Source organism: Amphiprion ocellaris, chromosome 9 (genome assembly GCF_022539595.1).
Source record: "Amphiprion ocellaris isolate individual 3 ecotype Okinawa chromosome 9, ASM2253959v1, whole genome shotgun sequence".
NCBI lineage: Eukaryota > Metazoa > Chordata > Actinopteri > Pomacentridae > Amphiprion > Amphiprion ocellaris.
This window is the reverse complement of record NC_072774.1, coordinates 23,980,617-24,003,915: the sequence shown is the minus strand read 5'-3', so window position 1 is coordinate 24,003,915 and position 23,299 is coordinate 23,980,617. Positions and strand designations below refer to the sequence as shown.

Genomic DNA, 23,299 nt, shown 5'->3' with positions numbered 1-23,299 from the left:
GCTGGAGCCTCGGCCTTTTTTCAGGCCTGTTTCTCTCTACTACTGCTTTCTGTCCTCTAACAGACGCTCACTGTGCTGCTAACAAGCTCCGCTGCATCAGTCCCACTCCGTTTCTTCCTTCCAGTCCGCCCCACACATCCACATTCTCTCTCGTTATCTTTGCCCCACATCGATAATTTCAGCATCCTGTTGAGGCTTTTCCATCAGTTAGTAAAATAAAGACTTGTCCACTGTGATTTCCATCCGAGGGGCCCGGCCAGTGAGAGATATAGAATATCCTGAAACGAGAGCTCTGAGGTGGACCGCAGGAAGGCGGAGAGTCGAACTCGAGAAGGTCAAGATCCTTAACAAGGCAACATGCCTCCTGTGTGTCTGTACAACAACACAGATTACGGCGGTTTCCTGAAAACCTTCTGCACTCCAGTCAGCTCTGCCACTGACTTACAGCAGAACTAATGACATCTAAGTAACTAAAACTAGAGAGTTTTCTATATGTTGAAACAGCTCCATCTGCCAAATGTGACTGTCCTTCACAAATAAACTGCATCTCACTCCTGTTTTGGGGGAAATGCATTTCCAATTCACATTGACATCGTCTTATCTCCACTTATTTTACTGCTTTATTGTCGCTCCTTTTCAGCCAACTGATCAGATATTAGGTGGTGCAGGACTCTCTAAACTGGTAACTCAGAAAACAGAGGTCAAACATGTTGTTAAAGGATCAGATTTTAATTAAAACTCTGCTATTTTTCTAAACTGAACCAAGCCTCTAACAAGCAGGAATCAGTGTGACAAGTGTCAACTGAAGCGTGATATTTTCCTAAATTGAACCAAACAGCAAACGAGAGAAAACTAAACTTAAAAATACCATTTCCATTGTGGACATGAACCTCAGTCTGCTGGATAGAAAGTCCTGTTGTTGGCTTTGTGACTCCTTCAAACTTTTGCCACTAAGTCCAATGTTTCCTTTCAGTAGGAAAATGGGTTTTTTTCTAAATCTAAATGAGAATGTACTTTAGTTGTATAGAAGCAAACCTCAATCTAAACAGACCACAGTTTTCACTTGTTAGCTTTGTATAATTAACTTATTGAAGGAAATGAGAACATGAGGATGACACATGTACTTTTGCATACCATAGTCAGACATTATATCCATTTTATCATCAATGACTAACGTTATGCAAATCAGTGACAAGATGAACCGGATTTTATACCTTACCAGACCTCCTGTTTCTCTGAGCCGTTTGACTTTCAGGTTGAGAAGGAAAACAGTCCACCAAAGTAGAAAAGAAATAAATCCATCAGCTGAGACAAACAGAAATCAGTGTCTCAGAATGGTTTGATATGTTTTTTAACAGTAATCTCACTAATAAATGAAGCAGTTAAGAGCCACAAAGATTTATTTTCAGCTCTGACAGCAGATTAACAATAACTTGAAATGTTTTATTGTATTTTTCAATATTACACCATTTTAAGACTCTAGTAATGCACAGTATGTGCAATTAGTTTACTGTAGTATCTTAAAAGTTTCTCCTTAGAGTCAGTTTAAGGATGAAAATCTAATCCTGTGTTTTTTAGTTTGATTTTGTGCATCTATAGATTATGGCTTTAGATATCTGACATTTTATTCTGCTGCTTCTGTGCTGCAACAGTCTGGACAAAAAAACAATAAATACACTGCTCCACCAACAATTATTACTTTATTGAGCCATAAAGGAATAATTGCTGGTGGATCAGTGAGATGGCACCTTTTTCTAAAGGTCAGTGTACAACGAGGACCCCAAAAAGTCCCCCTGAAAAATGTAATTTTGAAAACTTTTTATTGCTGATCACAATTATAACTGCTACACATGTACAGGAGCAAATGTTCTCACCATTTCGCAAAGTATTTGTCAGTTTTAATTACATTTATTTAAGCTGTCTCAGTGGGAAAAACCTCAGAGGTGTTACAAGGACTAATCAAACAATAAAAACTGATTATGAGTTAATTAAGTGTGAAGTGACGCCTCAATTAGCTGAAAATATGCAATATGAGCAGCGTAGAAGCATAAAAAATCTTCCCATTTGACTGCACTGAAAATATTGAGAAGAAGCCATTAACCACCCAGTAAAAGTTAACACCACAGGCATGTTAAATATGCTCTATTCAACAAGGACCTAATGAAAATCTTAGCTTCTGCCACATCAGCACGGCGAATCCCTTGCGGAGCTAAAACTGACATTTTTAAGCGTTCTCTTTCCTGTTGTTGTCGTAATACAGTCGCCCTAATGAAGTTCTCTGTAATGTTTATGCAGCTGATATTATTTTTACTGTGAAATCTGCTTTGACTGACCGGGTTTCCCTGCAACAAAACCTTATTTGCATGAATCTGTAGCAGCCTTTGTGTGTCACCTTCCACCGTCTCAGGTCAAGATCAACAAACATCAGTTCCCTTTTCCATTCATTCTTTCATGAGATGTGTTATGGAAATGAGTGAATGCGTGGCGGTGGATTTGATCTCTGGTACGGACACTGTGCACACAGAAGTGGATCTGCACAGAGAGATTTACTATCTGCAGGAGTATGCAAAGAAGAAAACACTACAGAGAGCTAATCTCCACATCGCTGCAGCTGAATTTAAATCAGGGAATATTTACCACACGGGTGTTGGTTCACTCTGAGCAGTTTTCTGCTTGATGGAATGATGTTATCTCCACAGAGCTGCATTGTTCAGGCTTCAGGAATCAGAATACATACGGATCAGTGTGACTGGAAATACACTCTGACAGTCTATTTAAAGTGCAGAACAGATTGTTGACGGGCCAAAACCAGGCAGCAGTTTATGGACATAGAACCAGTCCGCAAACTGTTTTGTTGTGTGTTTAAATGTGAGTTTGTGCAGCGGTTCGGAGCATCTGGTTCCCCTCATCACACCCACGTTTAGTCCAGTGCAGCGCTCCGCTGGCCAGCGATGTAAAGATATGTCCAGAATGTGTGTTTTAATTGTGTTGTGTTTGTGATTGTGGTGAGCTGTGACCTCATGTTTCCCTCACTGGACTCGTAGGTGGGTGAGTTTGTGTTTTCTCTGATTACGTTGAGACTTTGTGACTTCTACGTCAGCCGGCTCTGACGTTCTGTCATCAGCAGCTACATATAAAAGACAAAAGGAAAAACAAAAACAGATTTTTTGGGGGATCTTTTACGTCACAGTGTGGGTGTGAACTTTAGGTTTTACTACGTCTGTGTCCAGCATTGTGCCATCTGACCGAGACGTGGGTGGATCTGTTTTCAGCTGAACTTATTTAAATGTCCTGTATGGTGCACAGCTCAGCTAACATTATGGAACACTAAAAATAAAATGTAAATCTGGAAAATGGAGAATAAGTTTTAAAATGTCCAAACATCACTTATACATGTCACTGATATGATTCTACCAATGTGTGTTTTTCCTTTCAGAAGACAGAAAGTGGGGTTTTTTTTAGGTTTTGTTGGTTGAAATCTGAGATATAAAGTTAATCAAAAAAACAACTATTTTCGATTTTATTTTTTAAGTTGATAAGAGAATTTATTCACAACAGAAAGAGCCTTTTTAAGGATGTTTATTCTTGAGCTTTGAGACAGAAAAAAAGTTTTTTCATTTTTAACCACACCTGGACACAAGTGGTTGTAACATACAAAAAATGTTCAGGGGAAATTGTAAACTTTTCTTAACTTTTCTTATTTTTGGTTTTTATTAGACTAAACTCTGGTTACTTTGTAAATCATGAAGTAGCTCAATTATTTATGAAAGATAACTGAAAGTCTTTTCTCAGTAAATATATATTTTTTCTTTCGATCTTAAGTATATACACAGTATATGTTGCAGGAACATATTACAGTAGGAGTTAAAAATATACACATTATATGTAAATATAGCATCAAAGTTTGCTTAATGCACAAAAATACTCACAGCAAGACTCAGTAAAGTAAAGACTGTAGAGTTACACAAACTGCTTTTCTCCACAGAATGATTGAATCTGGTTGGAGAAACTAAAAGAATGCAAAAAGGGAAGAAAAAAGGAGTTAAGAAAACTATGGTGAATTGGAAATCAGTTGTTTGCCACAGAAATATGAAACATTCAGTAGTTTTATTTCTGTGGTATATTATAAAAAGCGTCTAAGGACCTAAAAAATCTGAAAACACACTTCAGGGAAAATGCTCCAACATGTTTCTAACACAGAATAAAATAGAATAAACTGTAGGACATGACTTCTTACAGCTTCGATCCTGAGACAGACAAGATTTTAGCTCTTTAATTGTGAGATTTTGTGGCTGAGACACTGTCGTCCATCCAGGCTGAGACAACATTTCCAAGCTCCCTCTGTGGACGTTCAAATAAGCAGTACCAGACTAACTAAATGATTCTGGCTGCTGCAAATAAACAGCTGTCAGTCATTGTATTTACATGCTGTCAAAGCCAAAACATTTATCCTGGAAAACCTTTCTGAGTTCACGCTGATTAAAGCTTCTTTATATGTATATAAAAAAGTGACACTTTGGGTTTGTTATGAATGAGTTGTCAAATACAGTAAAAATTAAAGCACTTATGGAAAAGCTTACTGTACTTCATCGCTGCCCTTGTGTTTCAGTAGTCAGGATCATTTTAAGCAATTATTTGTGTCTTTCTTCACTCCGAATGAGGAAAAACACACACAAAGGCACAACTTTAATACAGTTTATTGTGTTATCCTGTTTCTAATATGTGTTTTTTCCTGTAAGAACCTTTAGGAAAGGTTTCTGTTGCTTAAAAAGTGGACTCCGACTGACTCCTGAGTGAATCCTCACCATCTGATCATCACTACTACCTCCTTTCATGCCGCCCACAGCAGTTACTACTTTGCGTAATGGCAACGCAACTGGTGAGGATGCAGCGGTTTATTTTTAGGGCTGAGGGGGAAGCGGAGAGGGCTGTTCTCTGGATAACGGCGCGGTGGGTGGGCGTCTCTCTCCCTCTCTCTCCCGCTGCACCGTATAAGAGTAGATCCGTGATGGAGACCCCTTCACACCGCAGTTCACTTTTACGCAGAGGAGATGAGCGCACGGATCGCGAGATCCAACCCGGCCATGAAGCTGATGGTGGTGAGTGTGCTTCTCTCTGTGGACAGAATCTGATCTAATGGAGGCTTTTCTACCGAGGGAATGAGTTTTTTATTCCTAAATTATTTCTTCTAGAGGGATTTTTGCGAGACCTGAATTATTGTTGCGCTGCGCTCCGGTTCAGTTACGCAGGAATCTGTTGGTTTCTGAGACTCGCCGTGTGGTTCACATGATTCATATTCAGGAACAGTTCAGACGAGACAGAATCCCCGCTGTGTTTCCTCTGTTCAGTCTGTGCAGGTAGTTTGATGGTGTCCATTTCATTATAGGAGCCAGCAGTTAGTCTGCGCCCTTAGCCACGGAATCCAGTGAAACTCAGCCGGTTTTGAGATTTTATATTTGAACGCCAACTAATATCAAACTCAGTCGTGTTTACTGGTTTTGTGGACAAACGTGAGCGTTATTGTAGCCTAATTCGTATTCGTACCGTTTTCCTCTCTGTGGCACACGTTGCATGAGATTTTGTGATTTTGTGTTTAGTTTCTGTAGGTTAAAGGCGGGGATATGAGTCATGTGATGCACCTTTACGCACAATAAATAAATCATCTAATCGGTTTCTGCTGGAGGCTGTTTGCTTTTGGTGATGAGTTGAGCTCAACCTTTTTATTCTTCAATGAATGAAAGTTTACTTTGGGTCATATTTCATGTTTACTGTGAATGAAACTAATTAGAGTCACACGGTGGTTCCCTGCAGATGGTGTTAGAGATATCTGACAAATTAGTTAGTTGTACAACCTCTGACAAAGGTTGGTTTTTAATGTTTGCCTCCAGCAGAGGAACAGCAGTTATTTCCTTCGCTGAGTTTTGCATGCTGAGCTGAACTGAGCTGGATGTGGCCTTTGCAGGTTTTGCATATGTTCTTGTCTTGATGTGTATCAGGGCAGAAACACACCAAACCCTGGATCTGCTACCTGCCTCTGTGGCCGCAGTGTGTTTGTCTGTGAGAGCGAGACGGTTTAGTTAGTCATCTTGTTGGTGAGATGTGCTGTTCCTTTGTGGAAGCTGGTACAAATTTGGTACAAACAGGCAATTATTTTGTTCTTACTTTTCCTGACACTGTGTTTATCCATCCTTCAGTTAGTCAACCCGTCCTTCAGTCATTCAACCAGCCGGACAAACATCTCTATAGCCAACTAATGAGTCAGTCATCTGTCAGCATGCAGCCAGTCAGTCCGTCTGTCCTTCCTCTGGATCCTCCAGAAGCTCTGAGTCTGTTTATCTGCTGTCAGTAAACCAAACACTCTGTCTCTCCGTAATTCTATGTTAAGGGGAAACTCTGCACTTACGCGTCCAAACCATTGTTTTGGTGTCCACCAGTAACTGCACCTGAGAGGCTCTTCCTGCAGCCTCCTCACACATCTTGTCTCCTTAAAACACACGCATTTAGTTTGGGTTCTGGCCCGGCATGATGTCAGTGGAACAACTAATGTTGTCAGTCTGTCTGCTTTAACCGAGACACATGTTCCAGTGTGTAAACAATGATCTATGCTGGAAGCGTGATGTTCTGGAGAGCGACATAATGCTCATAATGGAAGAGCAGGCTGTCAGTCAACATGACAATTAGCTGGTGTGCATTTCACATCCATCCATCCCATAATCCAGGTTTAATCCCTGTGCAGGAGCACGCTTTATCCCCCGCTATTATTATCTGTTATCTATTATCTGAGCTCTCTTTATCTTTACGCCTCCTCGTTACTCTCTGTTGTAGCCGTTGGCATCAACTTCCCTAAATTTAGCAGCAGGTTCACACGCAGGCTGGAGAAGCTATGGAGGGATTTGCTTTGTTGTTTGTTACTCCAAGACAAACAGAGGAGGAAGTTAGTGAGGGGGAGGAGGAGGAGGAGGAGGAGGAGGAGGAAGACACAAGATCAACATGTTTTAAACAAACCAGCACTAATGTTTATTCAGAAAGCAACAATTACCTGCAAAGCTGCTTCTGCACACAGAACTTCCTCTTTTCCATCAACAGTAGGACTGATAGCAGAAGTGTGTGCGTGTGTGCATGTGTGTGTGTATGTGTGTGTGCAGGACAAAGTGATTTGGGGACACAAAGAGCAGATTACACTGTTCATCTGTGTTTTTATCTCACTACTGTATGAGTCATATTAAAAACAGCAGCACTACTCTGATGCAAATTTCTGCGGTGACTCTTTATCTTATGTTAGATGTGTTAAAACACAAGGAGAGTTTGATTTATTTGACTCAACAGGCAGAAAATAGAGTTTAAATATCCTCCCTTTTAGCTGTGTAAAATATGGAGATGATTTTGGTTTTATATATATATCCAAGAGAAATAAAATCTAAATTATTATTCTGCACTCAGAGGAAGAAGTAGCAGTACAAGGCTCATTCTCAAGTAAGAGTTTTCAAAAACAAAATAATCTCAGACAACTTTAATACAAGTTAGAAAGTTTAGTCCAGTGGTTCCCAACATGAGGGTTGGGCCCCTCTGCATGAGCACAGTGTAAAGCTGCAGGGTCTGCAAAGAAAAAAAGTAACTTCTGCTTCACTAAATTAGATTCATCTGTTGGATTTTTATCTAAACCTTGCCTATTTTTATATTATTTGTTGGTTTCTTTTCTTCAGTTAATTTATTGTTAGAACAGTTGAGACGTCAGAGAGGAAATCTCACTTTGGTGCAACAAATCACAAACACTTCAGAGGTGACAAAGAGCAACACTTGCTGGAAATGACTTATTCACCTGAATTCCTGGACTAAGAGAAAACAAAATCAGGATTGAAACCAACAAATACTTTCATTATTTATTAATCTCTGCATTTCTTATTTAGAAAATAGGTTGGTAAGTGAGCAAATTTGGATGCTTGTACTGAAATATGTTCTGTTTTATATCTTAGAAAGTAAAGAAAACCAGCAAATATCACAATCAGGAACAATTAAGAAGCTCTCTGAAATTCAATTAATTCACTAGAAAGTCTCACAATCTTTACAAAATATCAGCTGCATGAATGAGTCAGTAACTCAGTTCAGTCCCTTAGATTTGAAGCTGCATCTGGCCTCAGGTAATGAGCTGAACTTTGCTAAACGTCCTGTGATGCAGCACTGTAGCATGTCCTGCAGTCTGTCTGTGTGTGAGCGAAAAAACCCATATTCACATGCACACACACATGCACACACACATGCACACACATGATGGGCTGGAATCCCCCTCAGACCACCTGCGCTCTACAGTTAACTGAAGCCATGTGCCTGCTGGATAAGCTGGTGCAGTGTGGTTGGGTCCCTTTGTGCCACAGATCTTCTCCTCATGCCGTGAATTTAAAGCTGTCCTCAGGCGGCCAAACATCTCTTCTTCTCGCTTTGCATTTCCAGCCTGCTTCCAATTCTCTGTAACCCTAAACCTGCTCTCTATCTGTGAAATAATGCAGTTACGTTCCTTTTTTATTCTTCCTTCTTTATTATTTTACATTGTAATCATGATTTACTGAATAACAATGACATGGTGAATCTTTTTTTTTTTTTTGGCCTGTAATCACATCACAAGGAAATAAAATGATTTTGGCCGAGATGCGACGCTAATATTTTACAATTATCAGGCTGCCTGATGTATGTTTTTGCTCAGTCTTCAGTGAATCATGACTGAAACAACTTGAAATGAAAAGCTCTACTTAATATTTATTCATTCAGTTTTCACTTGTGTGTAAAATTGTTAAATCCTTTCTCTGCTCGCTATTTGTGGCTCTTTTTACAAGCTCATATGTGGAGCATGTGTGATCAGTTTTAGGTCCTGTCAGGTGTCTGAGCTGTGCAGCCCATCTGTCCTGCATCTTCATCCTGTTTCACCAAAGCGCTCTGTCATCTGATCACTCATAAACCCTCTGAAGTCCTTTAAGCTCCGTCTAACCGCCGCATGCTTTATCCAGGATCACAGATATTACATGCAGAGCACATCAACACACTGAAGATAAACTGAAACTTCATCTCACAGCCAGTAAACATCTCTCTGGATTTCTGACTGCGTCCTGATGTTGTGGTTCGACTCCTCGATCTGACATGTGGATCCTTAACGAACTGGAATCACTTGTTGTTTGTTTCATTCAGAGGACAGCATCTGTTAAAAACACGTGTTCTCTGTTAAAGAACTGGTCTGAGATCGTCTTCTCATAAACACGAGGCTTTCTCTCAGTTTGGTTCAAATGGAACTTACTGGCAGAGATTACATAAGCAGAGCTGCATCAGATGAAGCAGCTTTTTCTTTATCCGGGAGACTCTGTGAGGCGACTTTTCCAACAAGCAGCTTCATCAGTTCCAGTCATCCACACAGCACCTGCCGGCCTCCGTAAAGGGCATCTCCAGCTCATAGAAAATGATCATGAGCTCCGTACCTTTCATCCTCTGCTGGCTCTGCTCCACGTAGGAACCGTCTCTCGCTGAGCTTCACTCTGATGATGCTCACAGTGTAATTATATCTGTCAGTGGCCTTTAGCTGCTGTGTAATTTGGGTTTCCAGCGGTCGTCCATGATGTCGTCAGATGGCAGATTCTGAGGCGACAAGGAGGGTGAAAAGTTCAAAATCTCTTTTAGCTGTTGATAGACACACTCACACACACCGCAGGACATCTTCCCGACAAGTTCATTCTGAAAAGTTTTCTTTCCTTCAGTGGCAGGAAGCTTCTGTGCTGGTTTGGAAAGTGGAGCTCTGACTAAAGCAGATTCTACTGAAGATATCAAACTATTTTGGGGGTTACACAAATAATCATTTACCTGCATACAGCATGTTATACTTTATTCAGGTAAATCTATGTAACTGTACTACATCTGTTGAATGCCCCCAAAGTCAGGTGTAAAATGTAGAAAGTAATTGCTGCCATGCTCTTCTGTGGTTCATCTTATTCTTTTTCAAAAAATATTTCGCTACATTTAGATTTTTGCACAAGTTTCATGGTGTCTGAAATTGTGACAGACAGTGAATAGTGTGTACTGGACGTATGTGTGGTTGGCATCATGTGTGTTTTAAGTCTGATCACTTCTGAGCAAGCATGTGATTTATATCTTGGTCAAAACTGCAGCTCTGTATGAAGGATCTGAAGAACAGTAAAGTCTTGACCACTCTGTTACAGATGCGCTGAGTCTCTCTGGCTCAGACTCAACACAGCACAGTCCTGCCAGTAAACTCATCCCTATTTGAACCAAAGTTTAAAGTTCAGCATCAAGTGTAACCAAACCCAGATTTACAAAAAAATAAAAAATGAAACACCCAGGTGACCGTCTGTCCGGGCCTCGGCTCGCTCCACCCTCCTGATGGCTCTACATTGATTGGCTGTGGTCTCTGGCTTAATAATGTGTATATACACTTCTTAATTTGAAGAGCAGGACTGTGATTATGGGTTTGATTCCTGCTGGGGCCACCCAGGCTACAAACAAACTCCTGCAGGCATGGTACTGCTCAGCGGATGAAAGCCTTCCACCAAATGTTGTGCTCAGAGGTCGATAGGTTTTGCCGGGAAAACCGCTGTGCTTGCCAGGCTGTTTGAAGCTTAGGTTTCTATTATAGTGTGTAAGAGCCATTCATCTATTTTTACTATCTGTCTCAGTGATCTCCGCTGCAAAGGAAAACAGAAATAGATAAGTGCAGAAGGAAGAATTATATTCAGAGCAGGAATATTTGTGTGGTGCATGTACAGTGATGAATTATTAAAGGAGAACATGAATACAGTTGAACTGATGAACAGCAGGTCAGAGCAGTTTGAGAACATGTGGCAGATGTGATAGAACATCTGTACTGCAAACTGTACTGATGACCATATGTCCACATTTCACACATCAACAGCCGCACACTGATAGTAGTTCTTGCTTTCTAATGCTTCCTTTGTTTAACACTCGCATCTGAACAGTAGATGCAGCTGCAGGTTTTAGGATAAAGTACAAATACAGAGTGGGTGAGTGTTTTGTATTCTGGTGGTGGACGGGGAAAGCCCAGTAACCTCCAACAGTCCTCTTTCTGAACAGCAGCCAGCAGAGGAGACCGCAGAGCAGCAGACCAGCACTGAGGAGGCCGTGATTGGACGTGAACCTTGACAAACACACACATGTGCAGCACGCACACTCCGGCTATGCGGGATTGTTTTATGGTTGTTTGTTGTATGAATCTGTCCATTTTTGAAGATGCACGCGCAAACATGATAAAAAGCAGGAAACCACATACAAGCATAAGGAGGGTCTATTGTTAGTCGGTCGTCCAAGCGAGGATGAATCCGGGCCAACGGGAAAGTCCACGGAGCCAATGGCTGCCGGCCTGATGTGTGACATCTGGTCTGCATGTGGCCTCCACCGGCTGATATCTTATATTTTAGGTCTGACCAGAACGTTAGCTCAGGCCATGATGCATTAGCTGCAGGCTGACGGGAGTCTGGGTGTGGTGAGCTGCAGAAGTGCTCTAGATCACATGAATCACATCAGATGCTTTTTAGCTGCATCTCACCGGGCTGATGACAGGAGCAGAAAGCTGCTCACAGTTAATGTCTGCAGTCCTGTGTCATACACCCACTTTGGTTCAATATGTGCAGAATGCTGGCACAACTCAAACATCTGAGTTCATTTAGAAGCTCTGGAAAACAGCTAAACACATGAGTAAAGATGCCAAAAGTGCAATAAAATACATCTATTCCCCTAATCAGGACTATTAGTCATAATAAAATCCTGCTTGCAGCGCGTAGCTGAACAATAATCACAACTTGTGGCACTTTATAGGGACAGCATCGCCTACTGCAAACATACAGAGATTTAAAACGCACTGTTGTTATGGTTTAAAAGGTCACCTCAGTGGAGGAATTAAACTGCTGCTGAGTTTCTCCTCAGGCTGCCTCTGAAAAGCAGCGGAAATCACTTTAGGACTTGGTGTCCACCAGGAGCTTCGGCTTTACTGCTCTGACCTTTCTCTCAACTCTGTCTTACTGGAAGCTTTGGGCTGGCGACTGCTCCAAAATATGAAAATATTTCAACCTTTAGCCAGAAAGGAGCTGTGCACGAGATGGGTTTCATTAGAGACTTTGTCACTGCTGTTGACTCAAACCCACTTTCTTTCTTTCTCCTGCAGCTCTTCACGATTTCTCTGTCCTGGGCCTTCCAGCAGCAAGCTGTACCGCCAAAGTACCAGTACCTCGACCCGGTGACCTCCGACCTGCTGCTGTGCGACCAGTGTCCTCCTGGAACAGCCGTGAAGCATCACTGCACCGCCGACACGCCCACGGAGTGCCAGCCCTGTCCGGAGAGGCACTTTGCCGAGAACTGGCACTGGGGGGACTCATGCCAATACTGCACCTCGGTACGTACGACGCCAGAAGGTCATCTCTCTTCAGCAGAGCCTGCATTTTTCTTCAGGCACTTTCTTTAAATCTAGTTTTCATGAGAAACTCCAGGTTTTTTTTAAAGTCAGAAGTATCTTGTTACTGAATCTACTCACACTCGAGTGAATTACCCAAAGCTGAACTCACATCACGTCCAGGAATCCGCTCCAGTCCAACATCCCTGCAGTGTTTTCGTCCTTTGTGCTGCTCTGTTGTGGTTTTCCTGGTGTCTCCTCCTCACATGCATGACTTTACTGTTTGTTTACATTCTGGCTCAGCATTTGTCATTTTCTTTCCACTTCAGCCGCTGTTACTAAAAATGAAAGTCTCTCTGTGCTCATTGTGGTCGAATGATCTTCCCCCAGAGTTTCGATGTTTTCCTTTTTGCCACCTCAGATCAATTATGTAATCAGCACTTCATCAGCCTCCGAGTGTTCTTAACATGTTTTTACATTTCTGTTCCAGTCTTTTATTTTTAACTCATCGTGTGTTCAGGTCAGATTGTGACTCTGTCCACACAAACCAACCCTGAGTGTGTGTTTCTGTGCAGCCTCTCAGCTTCATGTTGTGTGTGTTGTGTTTAGGTGTGTAAAGAGAATCAGTTAGTCAAGCAGCAGTGCAACAGCACACACGACCAACTGTGCGAGTGCGCTGCGGGTTTCCATCTAGTGGTGGAGTTCTGCATCGCACACAGCACCTGTCCACCTGGATACGGAGTCACAGCCGCAGGTAAGAGTCACTTCATCACGAGTCACAGCTGATTTGTGAGTTTTATGTCTCAGCAGGCAGCACATCAGTCTGATTTTAACTGAAGGACTGATGAATAACAGCAGAGAAAATCATGAATTCACCGTTAGGAGGAGGTCAGTGAACAAAAAGACTCTAAAATGTGAGACAAGTGTAGTGGTGGATCTAAGGTGCAGTCTGCATGTTTTATTCTCACTGGTTAGAGCAGAAACTTGGGTTCTCTTATATATTTTAGGTTTTCTTTAATCTTCACATCTCATGCTTTTTAAAATCACTTCCATCCCAAATATGCAGCTCTGGCATGTCAGGAACGTTCAGGCTGCCAGTTGCATTTCTGCTTCAGGATGTTGCATCTCTATTGTGTCACTGGAATCTCTTCGTCGTTCTTCCTCTTCCTCTGAGTCAGATCAGTTCCAGATGCAGATGTCGCTTTTCGCAGAATCAACAAAGACTCTTTCTCAGAACTATTCTGTCTCACTGTCAGAGACGGGTTCTGGCTGAGTTCATCTGTTTGTGACTTCTTTTTTTTCCTTCTAACATTATGACTAGACATGACAAAGAAGGCAGTTACAGTAAATTATATGTAGCGACCGTTGTCAAGAACATCGTGTCCTTTTATAATTTGCCATTTGAAAACATTTCTCAGTTCTGTGACAACAAACATTTCTTTTATCATTTCATTTGCAGTAAGCAGGTTGTCAGAAGTAATTCAGACTACGATGATTAAATGAACGATAAATTCAGTTTTACTGGGATTTGAATGAGCCTCAGTCCAAGAAGAAAACGATTTCTTCTGAGGAACATTTTTTGTTAATGCATTTATTCTATGAGCCTCAGCTCCACTTAAAGTGCATATTTTCCTTGATATAATTTCCGAGAGTCAATAAATGAAATGGATTGAAATTTTCAATAGTAACTTAAAGGATAACATTGAAGTACAACCTAATGATTTGCATTTCTGAATATAAAGTGGAGAACTGAGAAGTTTAGCACCACAGACTGACTGTGGAAATTTAAAATCTCACTTTCTATAGAAGTAGAATCATTTGATATTTTCAGTGAACTCCATTACAGAGAAAACTGTCTGTTGCAAATGTTAACTAAACTGAACAAAAATATAATTGCAGCATGCAAATAGTCCTTTTATATGACTTAAAAAATATATTTCTGTTGTTAGAAACAGCTTCAGTTTAGTAAACTGTGCACATCTTTTTCTCTTTTTTTTTTTAGCTGTTAAGCCGGTGAAAAGTTCTTGCCATTAAATATAAAAAAAACAAGGATCAGATGATGTGATCAGGACACTGAATCATGACAATAAAAGGCAACATTAAAATGCAACTTTGTCCAGATGACATGATGCCACAGATGACAAGACAAAGATTTAAACGAGTCATATCCAGTTACTCGAATGTCTCCACCATTTGTTTTCAGAAAATTGATTCAGACGATCTGCCACCTGACTGCAGGCTGTGAGCTGATGATTGTCACATTCAGCTGGTCCATCTCAGAAATGCTGATGGAGATGTTGCTGTGCACTACTAGACGATTTCTGCTTTAACTGTGAGGAAAGGTTTAAGATCACACCAAAGTCTCAATTTAATGACTAAATTCAGTCATAATCAGCTCCGTTGGGCAGGAGGACAGATGACTTTCACTGATGAATCTTTTTAGTTGTACAGAGCAGATGACAGGGACATGAAACTGACCTAAATCTGATTTTCATCAACACCAACCTCACATCCAGAGCTGAGCTTTTAACAAAACATGCATCCAGTCTCCAGAACATGTGCTGTCTCTGTAGCTGCTGAGATATTCTAGTCCTCCCTCGGCCTCTGCAGACACATCAGCTGTCTGAATATCTGTGTGATGTTCTGGACGGACGTGTCTGACATCATGTCCTGCTAAATATTCATCAACGTCACCGAGCCTTTCTGGAATAGCGGAACAACACGCAACATGCTGCAGATGTGCAGCATTACGGGATAAAAACCTGCTTTATTTTCAATACAGTACGTTCATGTCATCTTCTGGAACAAGAAATACTTACTTTACTTGTTATACAGAAAAGACAGAATGGAATGAAATGTGTTTATATGTTTGTTCAGTTAGATGTTCAGTTAGTAACTATAATACTGCAGCGTCAAATAAGTCTACTAAGATGCACCTTATTTAGCTGCTTCCATTTTATTTCTGCTGCTGTAGTTCATCACTTTGGGGGTTAATCTGCAGATTATTTATTTAATCTGTCTGTAATTTCCTTTGATCCAGAGTCTTTTACGTTCTCACAGCTCTGCATGTCCACATTCTTATCTGTCACTTATTTTATTATAGATCTCGTCGTGTTTAATTTGAGGACATTTATCTGAGTGGAGGGACCAATTCAAATGTATTTTATTGGAGGTAATAATCTTTGGGTAAATACATCCACATTAACGTCTGCATGTCATGTTTGATTCTGATGTTACCGTAGATCCTTCGTTCAAGAGGAATGATTATTTATCTGGTCATTTCTGAGCAACGCCTGTGTTAAAATTAGCAACATAACCTTTTCCAAATGTTAAAGAGCTTTATCATTTGTTCCCATCACAGGCGATAATGTATTTTAAGAGGAAATTTCGCAGACATGGGTCAACAGTTTGTTTTGTCTCATTTAAAGGTTGTAACCTTTCTCTGCATTTCTGAGGCCGAGCTTCTTTTTTATATTTCACTGAAATTCTGCTTATCTGACACAAACTCAAACATATCAATGACCATAAAGACGCTGTTGCTGCTAACTGGGTCATTGTGTGAACGTTATAGACTGGTGCTGTTTTAGACCAAAGATTAGGGAGGTTCTGGGAAAAATGTGATGTTAACATACTTAGAATGTGTCTCCTCAGTAGAACTGCCACTAACAATGTTTTCTATTGATTAATCTTTTGACAATTTTACCTACTAGTTAATATGAACAATTAAACTTCCTCAATAGAAAAAAGAAAAAGTTCATTTTATTTTGACAAAGTAGCACAATATAAAGTGTTTACTGAGGTTTCCATATTACAATACAAAATGTTAGGGATGACTATGATCAAAATAAATCAAAAAGAGGGTTTATGATTTAAGTCAGCAGTGCAACTCTAAAAGAAATACAAGTTTCAAACAAACTGTAAAAAGTTTGTTTATTAAACAAGCCAATAAAACACCAATAAAAGTACATCTTTTCTTTGTATTGTTATTTTTTACATTTTAGGATTCACAGTACAGCTTACAATTTCTAAACCAAGTCTACAGTGAGTTTGTCAGATGATTCCAGTCACTATTTTTTAGTCATGAAACAGAAACAGAAATAGAAGAAGCTATAAATGAGAACATCTTTATTGGGAATTTGATTGTAAATAAAACTAAAAATCGAGCACAGGGGGTAGGTAAGAAGTGACAGCAGCTCTCTTTTCTCTTCAGGCATCACTGAAAGTCTGAAGTGTACAAATAACCTTTTTGTTTAGTGGTAATTTGTATTTCTTTCAGTCTTTGGAAGCTTTTATGCTGAACCAAGTTAGACTTCTGTTTAAGTCTGAAACTACAGTGCTGACTGCAGCTGATTTCACCATGCATCTGTTGCACAGTGATACATTTCCTAAAATTAAAGAAACATACATCGGTTACATTATTGATGTCGACACATGTTCTGGTTCATTTCCGACTAATGGCAGCAGCTCTAGTTCTCAGAGACCAAGACTGCTTCCGAAATGTCTGTCTTGTTAGTAGTTACTTGCAGGAAACATCAGCCGTTTCTTCAGAGCAGAATCCGAAACGTTGACTCAGAATATGTAGCCAGGCATCATGCTTTCACATTGAATTTTGTAGGTTTTCTCTTCAGTGCTGATTGTTGGCAGGACAAACTAATTCTGATGCTGAATTTCAACATTCCAGTGACCAGAATCTGGTTATTTCTGCTGGAACCAAACAAACTGGCACCACACGTCTCATGACTTCATGTCAGACCTGAGACCAGAATCCATGAAACCACGAGGATGAAAGAACATTTTCCAACTATTGCGGTCTTCATCTGACCCCATGTAGAGCTGATACCACTCAAACATGAGTCAGCTTTTTCCATAAATTCCTCTTGCACAGATTCCCAATTGGAGTTGAAAGTCTAATGAAGTTAAACAGCCGTGAGGCAGCATTTCAGGGGATTCCCCCCTTGAAGCTGAAGGACTCCTTATGTAATGCTTGGAGTTGTGGTTTGGACCTTTAAACCACAGGATGCTGGTCCAGTCTCCCAGTAACACAAAGCTTTTATGACTCCATCCGCCCCTCCTTGATCTTCTGATTTGTCTGATTGTGGTTGTGATTCGTTGCCGCTCTCTGACTGGGGGGTTTGAGGTCTCTTTTGTTGGTTTTTCTGTGTTTTTGGCTTCAGGTTGCATTGATTGGTACCAAAAACCCAAAGAATGAATGAAACGATCTAAACAGTTGCTGCCTTTATATTATATTAGTTTTTTGTTTCATTTGTGTAAAACTAGAAAATAAGGATGGCCATCACAATTCACAAAGACAAAAGACAGTAGTTTGGCAATTCTGTCCAAAATATTCCAAAGTTATGTATGTACTCCAATTATCTGGCATTTATTTAACCAGATCACAACTTAGTAACGCATGTAAGCATTAAGACCAGGACAAGGCAGCAGATTCAAAACTTGTAGAAAATATTATTATTATTATTTCTACACAGCAAACTTCCACAGCTGAGAAGACCAAAGAAGGGTTTTTAGTATTTTTGCTTGAAAAATTACCTACACAATTATTGGAAATAATAATTAGAAGAAACAAATGTTTTGTCTTTCTTTATATATTAAAAAATTATATCAGTCTATTATTATCTAGATGGTAATGCAAGCATTTCTGCTTAAAATACAATGTAAACCTATTTTACTGTAATATAGTTTGAAAGTGCTAATTTGCTGATCTTTTTTTCCAGAGGAAATTCTGAGAATGAACATTTTTGTCAGCATAAGATATTACAGTCTGGCAGGCAAACGTGTTCTTTACTGTACATGCTTTGTCTTCAGTGATGCAGGAAACGTTTGCTTTATGCATATCAGCTGGTGGTTTTATCTTTAATGCTAAACGGTGAAATACTTTGAAGAAAGAGTGCACAGGAAACTAATCAGAGGTTCGTCTGATGCAAAGCCAGGCTCAGCCTCCCACGCACTTTCACTTCTACGCTTCAGAACAAAAAAATCTAATGAGGATGTGATTACAACATAGTTCCACTACATGGGTTTACATGCTTGCTGGAGGTCAAATACCAGAAGAGGTGTCAGTTTACTGTAATGTACCTGCCAACAAGCGGAATATCTCCGCTTCAAACTGGGGGGTGAAATCAAAAAGGTCATGTTATATGCCTGAAAAATCTGCAGATGAAACACTTTGTGGCACAGCTGAAGTCACATGCCGTCATAGTAATAGTACCAGATACAAGATAAGGAACCGATGGAGGTGTAGTGACTCAGAGTCGGATGTGAGTCATTCTCAGAATCATCTGTGGTTCTGACGGGTCATCACATGTCACCATGGTCACGGTTCTTAGAATCACATCAGCTTCTTTGATGAACTGAATAATGTTCACACACTGAGAACTGCTGATGGCTTTAAGTCTGTAGCATGCAAATTTCAATAATCCCATCCTGCTGATCTCTTCCAGGTACACCTGTGAGCAACACCGTGTGTGAACGCTGTCCAGACGGTCATTTCTCCGCCGGTGGCTCCTCCACAGAACCATGTCAGCCCCACAGAAACTGCTCTGATCTGGGTCTGAAGACGCTCAGATGGGGAACGTCCACCTCAGACAGCCTCTGTGGCAAGAGACCACCACTGGAGTGTTCCCAGCCCCACACTGTTTGCCACACTGGTGAGAACACACTGCGACTGGTGTAGAAATCATATGGAAGGTTTTAGGAGCGATCAGGGTACAGATCATTTCCACGGTTTACATCCAGACACACACACACATGCAACTATGTTTCTGAGTAAACCTCAATTGTCAACAACTTAAAATCAGTCAGAAGTGAATTATTTCAGACATGTGGTCATTTTCATTCCTGCAGGCAGGGGATTTCCTCGGTCAGGTTCCTGGTCCAGATTCCATTCTCTTCCAAATTCTTGCGTGTCTGAAAACCAACACAAGAGAAAAAAAAATCCCAAGGCTGAACTAGATGTTTATGGCACTGTTGTCAGAATCAGCCATGATGGATCAATTACTGCTTTAACTGTCACATCCTCCAACACAATAACAGAGGAAACTGAGTCAAACACAAGACGAGCTAGTTAGTCTTTGTTACTCACACTTCAACTATGACAGATGCTGAAATTTAACTCGAGAGGAGAAGCCTCAAATATGACACTAAATTCCCAGAGTCTGAGAAACCACAGTCACTGCAGAACACACACACACAGATGTAAAGACACACTCATGCACACGAGAAGAAAACACACCGAGCTGTTGCCCCGCAGGGAGGGTGATGCTCTCCTCAAATATTCATTCACAAATTGTCTTCCTGTGAACTACACAACCACAGATTGTCTGCAGCAAATCCTGGAACGGTTTAGCCTTTTTTATTTTTTTTTAAAAACAAAAATGTGAAATTGAAAGCAGTTGGGATTCCCAAAGTTGCCATGTGATTTGGAGAAACCACCAGGATGTCATTGTCAATTACAGAGGAAGCCACAGTTACATCACCAGGCATCGGAGGAAGAAGCCAAATGTCCTCCTCACTTTAAACTCAGTCACTGGTTTCACTGAAGCCTTTCTCATATTTACTGCAAGTCAGTCAGAAAACATTTTCACACAAACATGCGCTCAGAAAATGCTTCATAATGGTGCAAAAGTTGCGATTTCATGTCTCAGTTTGACATCATCTGCGGCTCTAATTTTCCTGGATGTGTAAACTGTGTCAGGAACATCTTCGGTTTCACAAATCTGGCAAAGAAAGCTGCTCTTTACAGAAATACTTTGGCCTTATAAGGAAGCTTTAGGAAACCTCAGCTGCCTGTAAAAAAAAAGAACTGCAGCTCTGGTTTCTTTGGTGCAGAGCAACAGACATGCAAAGTTCTGCTTGGCTCGTCAGACTGATGTCAGTGGTGGTTCTGAGCTGTCGATGGGGAACAGAAAGAGGAGACGTGCAAATCTACTGTGGTCAAATTACGAGGCAAAACACACGCACACACACACACACACACACACACACACACACACACACACACACACACACACACACACACACACACACACACACACACACACACACACACACACACACAAACACATCTAAACACATGCAGACACATGCAAAAGTAGACGGAGGGAGTGCATTCAGAATCAGTGCCGTTAAACTGCTTCAACTACATCTAAACTATGAAAGGATCTTCAACTCTCCATCCAGATTAACACTTCATATAATATTATAGTAGCACAGTGATGAGTCAAGTGAGTCTGTGTAGCTTCAACTGAATGACGGTTCAGTGACAAATGCTGACAAAATTTAAATGTTAAAACGTAGTGAACACTTACGTCACAACGCCAGCAAACTGAGTCAGTAATGTCACAGCAAAATCTATTTTAAGTCCACTAACATGTCACTACACACCACAGCGCTGCTCAGACCGAACAAGTCGAAAAACTGCTGAGTAGTGAATCCACCAGTTTGAAAGAGGAAAATGTGCTATTTCTTCTTCCTTTAGGCAGCTAGATGTCCTCCAGCTGCAGCTAACATGTTTTCAGGTAGAATCTATATCAACATTTTCATCAGTATGTTCTGAAGCCCACTTCTCCTGTCTGTCTTATAACTCCCACCAGATGTGACTCTTTGCGAGGAGGCGGTCTTCCAGTCAATAGCTTCACTGCGACTGTCCTCAGTGCCACTGGAGCGGCTGTTGGAGAGTCTTCCTGGGCGGAGGGTCGACCGGAAGAGTGTGGAGAGGCTGAAGAAGGCCTGTTCGCCCCAACAGCAGGTCCTCCAGCTGCTGCGACTGTGGAGGGAGCAGAACAAGGACCAGGACAAGCTGTATGGCATCATACAGGGTATGAATCGGGGACACACAGAGTCCAGATTGTGCTTTGGGAGTTCTCCTTCTCTATTCCGGCTCGTAAAAGGTCTGTAAACTTACAAAGTCTGAACCAAAAGGAGATACTCTGTCCCACAGAAAACACCTCGATGAAGTCCAGGCTTTTCCTCTGTTACTTATCTATGTCAACATGCAACACATTTGCACAAGAACTGCCTGTTGGATAGTTTGGTCCTCAAATAAATAATGAGCAGCTGCCTCACAGTCCTCACTAAAACCCCTTCCATTAGTGCTACATCCCTATATTTAGAGATTTCTGAGACTGAGCTGCACCAGAATGTGCAGTGTGAGAAAAATAATGTGTTTTTTTTTTACATTTAAAGCATGTAAATATCTTCTAGTAGCCTCCAGAAATAAAAGTATGCACCTGAAAGTGAGCCTAATATGGGCTCTTTAATGCTAATTTTATTCCAGTTTGTGTGCTAATATTAGCATCCTGTATCTCCAGGTGTGAACCACTGTGAGAGGAAAGTCTCCCGCTGCAACAATCTCAAAAACCTGACCCTCGACGACCTCCTGAAGGTCACCAACAGCCTGCCAGGGGTGAAGGTTCAAGAAGAGGATGTCCAGGCTGTGGTCTCCTCCTGCCTGCCCAGACAGTACATCCTGCAGGTGCTTCACCTCTGGAAAACAGCCAACCACAACCTGGATCTAGCCAAAGGTCTGTCCCACAGTCTGAGGGTGCTGCGCAGCCAGGGGGCGCCGCGCTACCTGCTCAAAGGCCTGAAGACGATCATCCGCATCATTGGAACCACTTCGGCGCACAAGATGTACGAGAAGATGTTTGTTAGTATGCTTCAGGACGAGTCGTGTTTTAAAGCACATAAACCTTTAAACGAATAAGGAAGTAAAAGGTACAAACAGGAAAATATGCCATTTAAAGCATAACCAAACACTAATGCATTGTCAAACAGTGAACACACACAGACACAGTGAGCAGGGGAATACACTAAAATAACAGACATGGGTCACATGATAATGTCAGGTTTTATGGATATCACGAAGTGATATCAAGCTATGTATGTATATTCTGTAGTGCCTCCATGTATTTTATACAACTATTACATAAAAGGCAAGATGGGAAAGTAAATTCTTCTCTGCCTCTGATTTTCTACCAAAACCTTTTGCCAAAATGACCTTTTGATTCACTGCGGTAACAAGTGATGCTGATAGCTTCACCCTCCGTCTATAGATAAATCTGATTGGCCTTAAAAGAGAAACTATCTGATGTGTTTGCACATCTGTGTGTTCCAAGGGGACGCCAATACAAACCTTCCTGAAAACTTTTTTTGACCGGAGTCTGTGAAAAATGAGAAACTATTTAAGATGTAAATAGCACACTATTTTATGGAAGATGGGCTGGCAGATGTTGTGTTTTTATTATTGCTTTCTCGCTGTTTGAGAGGAAGGATTTGGTTTCATAATGAAATATGTGTATTGTCCTCAGTTGTCCATTGTTGGTTTGTTTGTTCTGGACTGCTGACAAGTAAAGCTCATCGATTTGTGTTTTCATTTTTTTTTTTTTTTTTTTTAAATTGTCAGTTATATGAATGTACAAAGGAGTGCAATTTTTGGTTTTTCTATTTAAAAAGTAATTTTACTTTCTGAGTATGTAAAGGCTTATGTTTAATACTTTATCAGAAATACTGGATTCCAAATGCTGCAAGTTCATGAAGTGATATTTGTTTTATATTTTGTTTTATCACTTTTATATTATAAATGTATGGTCTTTATTGTATATATGCCTGACTGGTCCTCTTAAGCTTGTGTAACTTGTGAACTATTAATGTCAAATGATCTGACTAAATTCAGTTTGTAAAAATGCATTGTTTCATCATAAATAAGCAGTGAACAGACAGATCAACAGTTCGTCTTGTGATTTCTTTTCATGTTTAAAACAACATTAGAGCATAAGACTAACTTGTAAATAAAGCTGCTGTAACAATGTAAATTTCCCCTGGAGTGGGGAGAAATAAAGAACTTTATCTTTATCTTTATCTTTAAATCTTTATCCACTTTACTAA

General features: G+C 40.6%; 1 protein-coding gene across 1 annotated transcript; it reads left to right on the top strand.

Annotated features, from left to right (window-relative positions):
* The first annotated feature begins 4,941 nt into the window (after positions 1–4,941).
* Positions 4,942–23,135, top strand: LOC111578984 (tumor necrosis factor receptor superfamily member 11B). The gene is made up of 6 exons (XM_023286026.3): positions 4,942–5,099; positions 12,173–12,400; positions 13,007–13,151; positions 18,856–19,062; positions 21,007–21,231; positions 21,724–23,135. The coding sequence occupies exons 1-6, from the start codon at positions 5,052–5,054 to the stop codon at positions 22,116–22,118; spliced, it is 1,248 nt and encodes a 415-aa protein (XP_023141794.1). The 5' UTR covers positions 4,942–5,051; the 3' UTR covers positions 22,119–23,135.
* Positions 23,136–23,299: the final 164 nt, after the last annotated feature.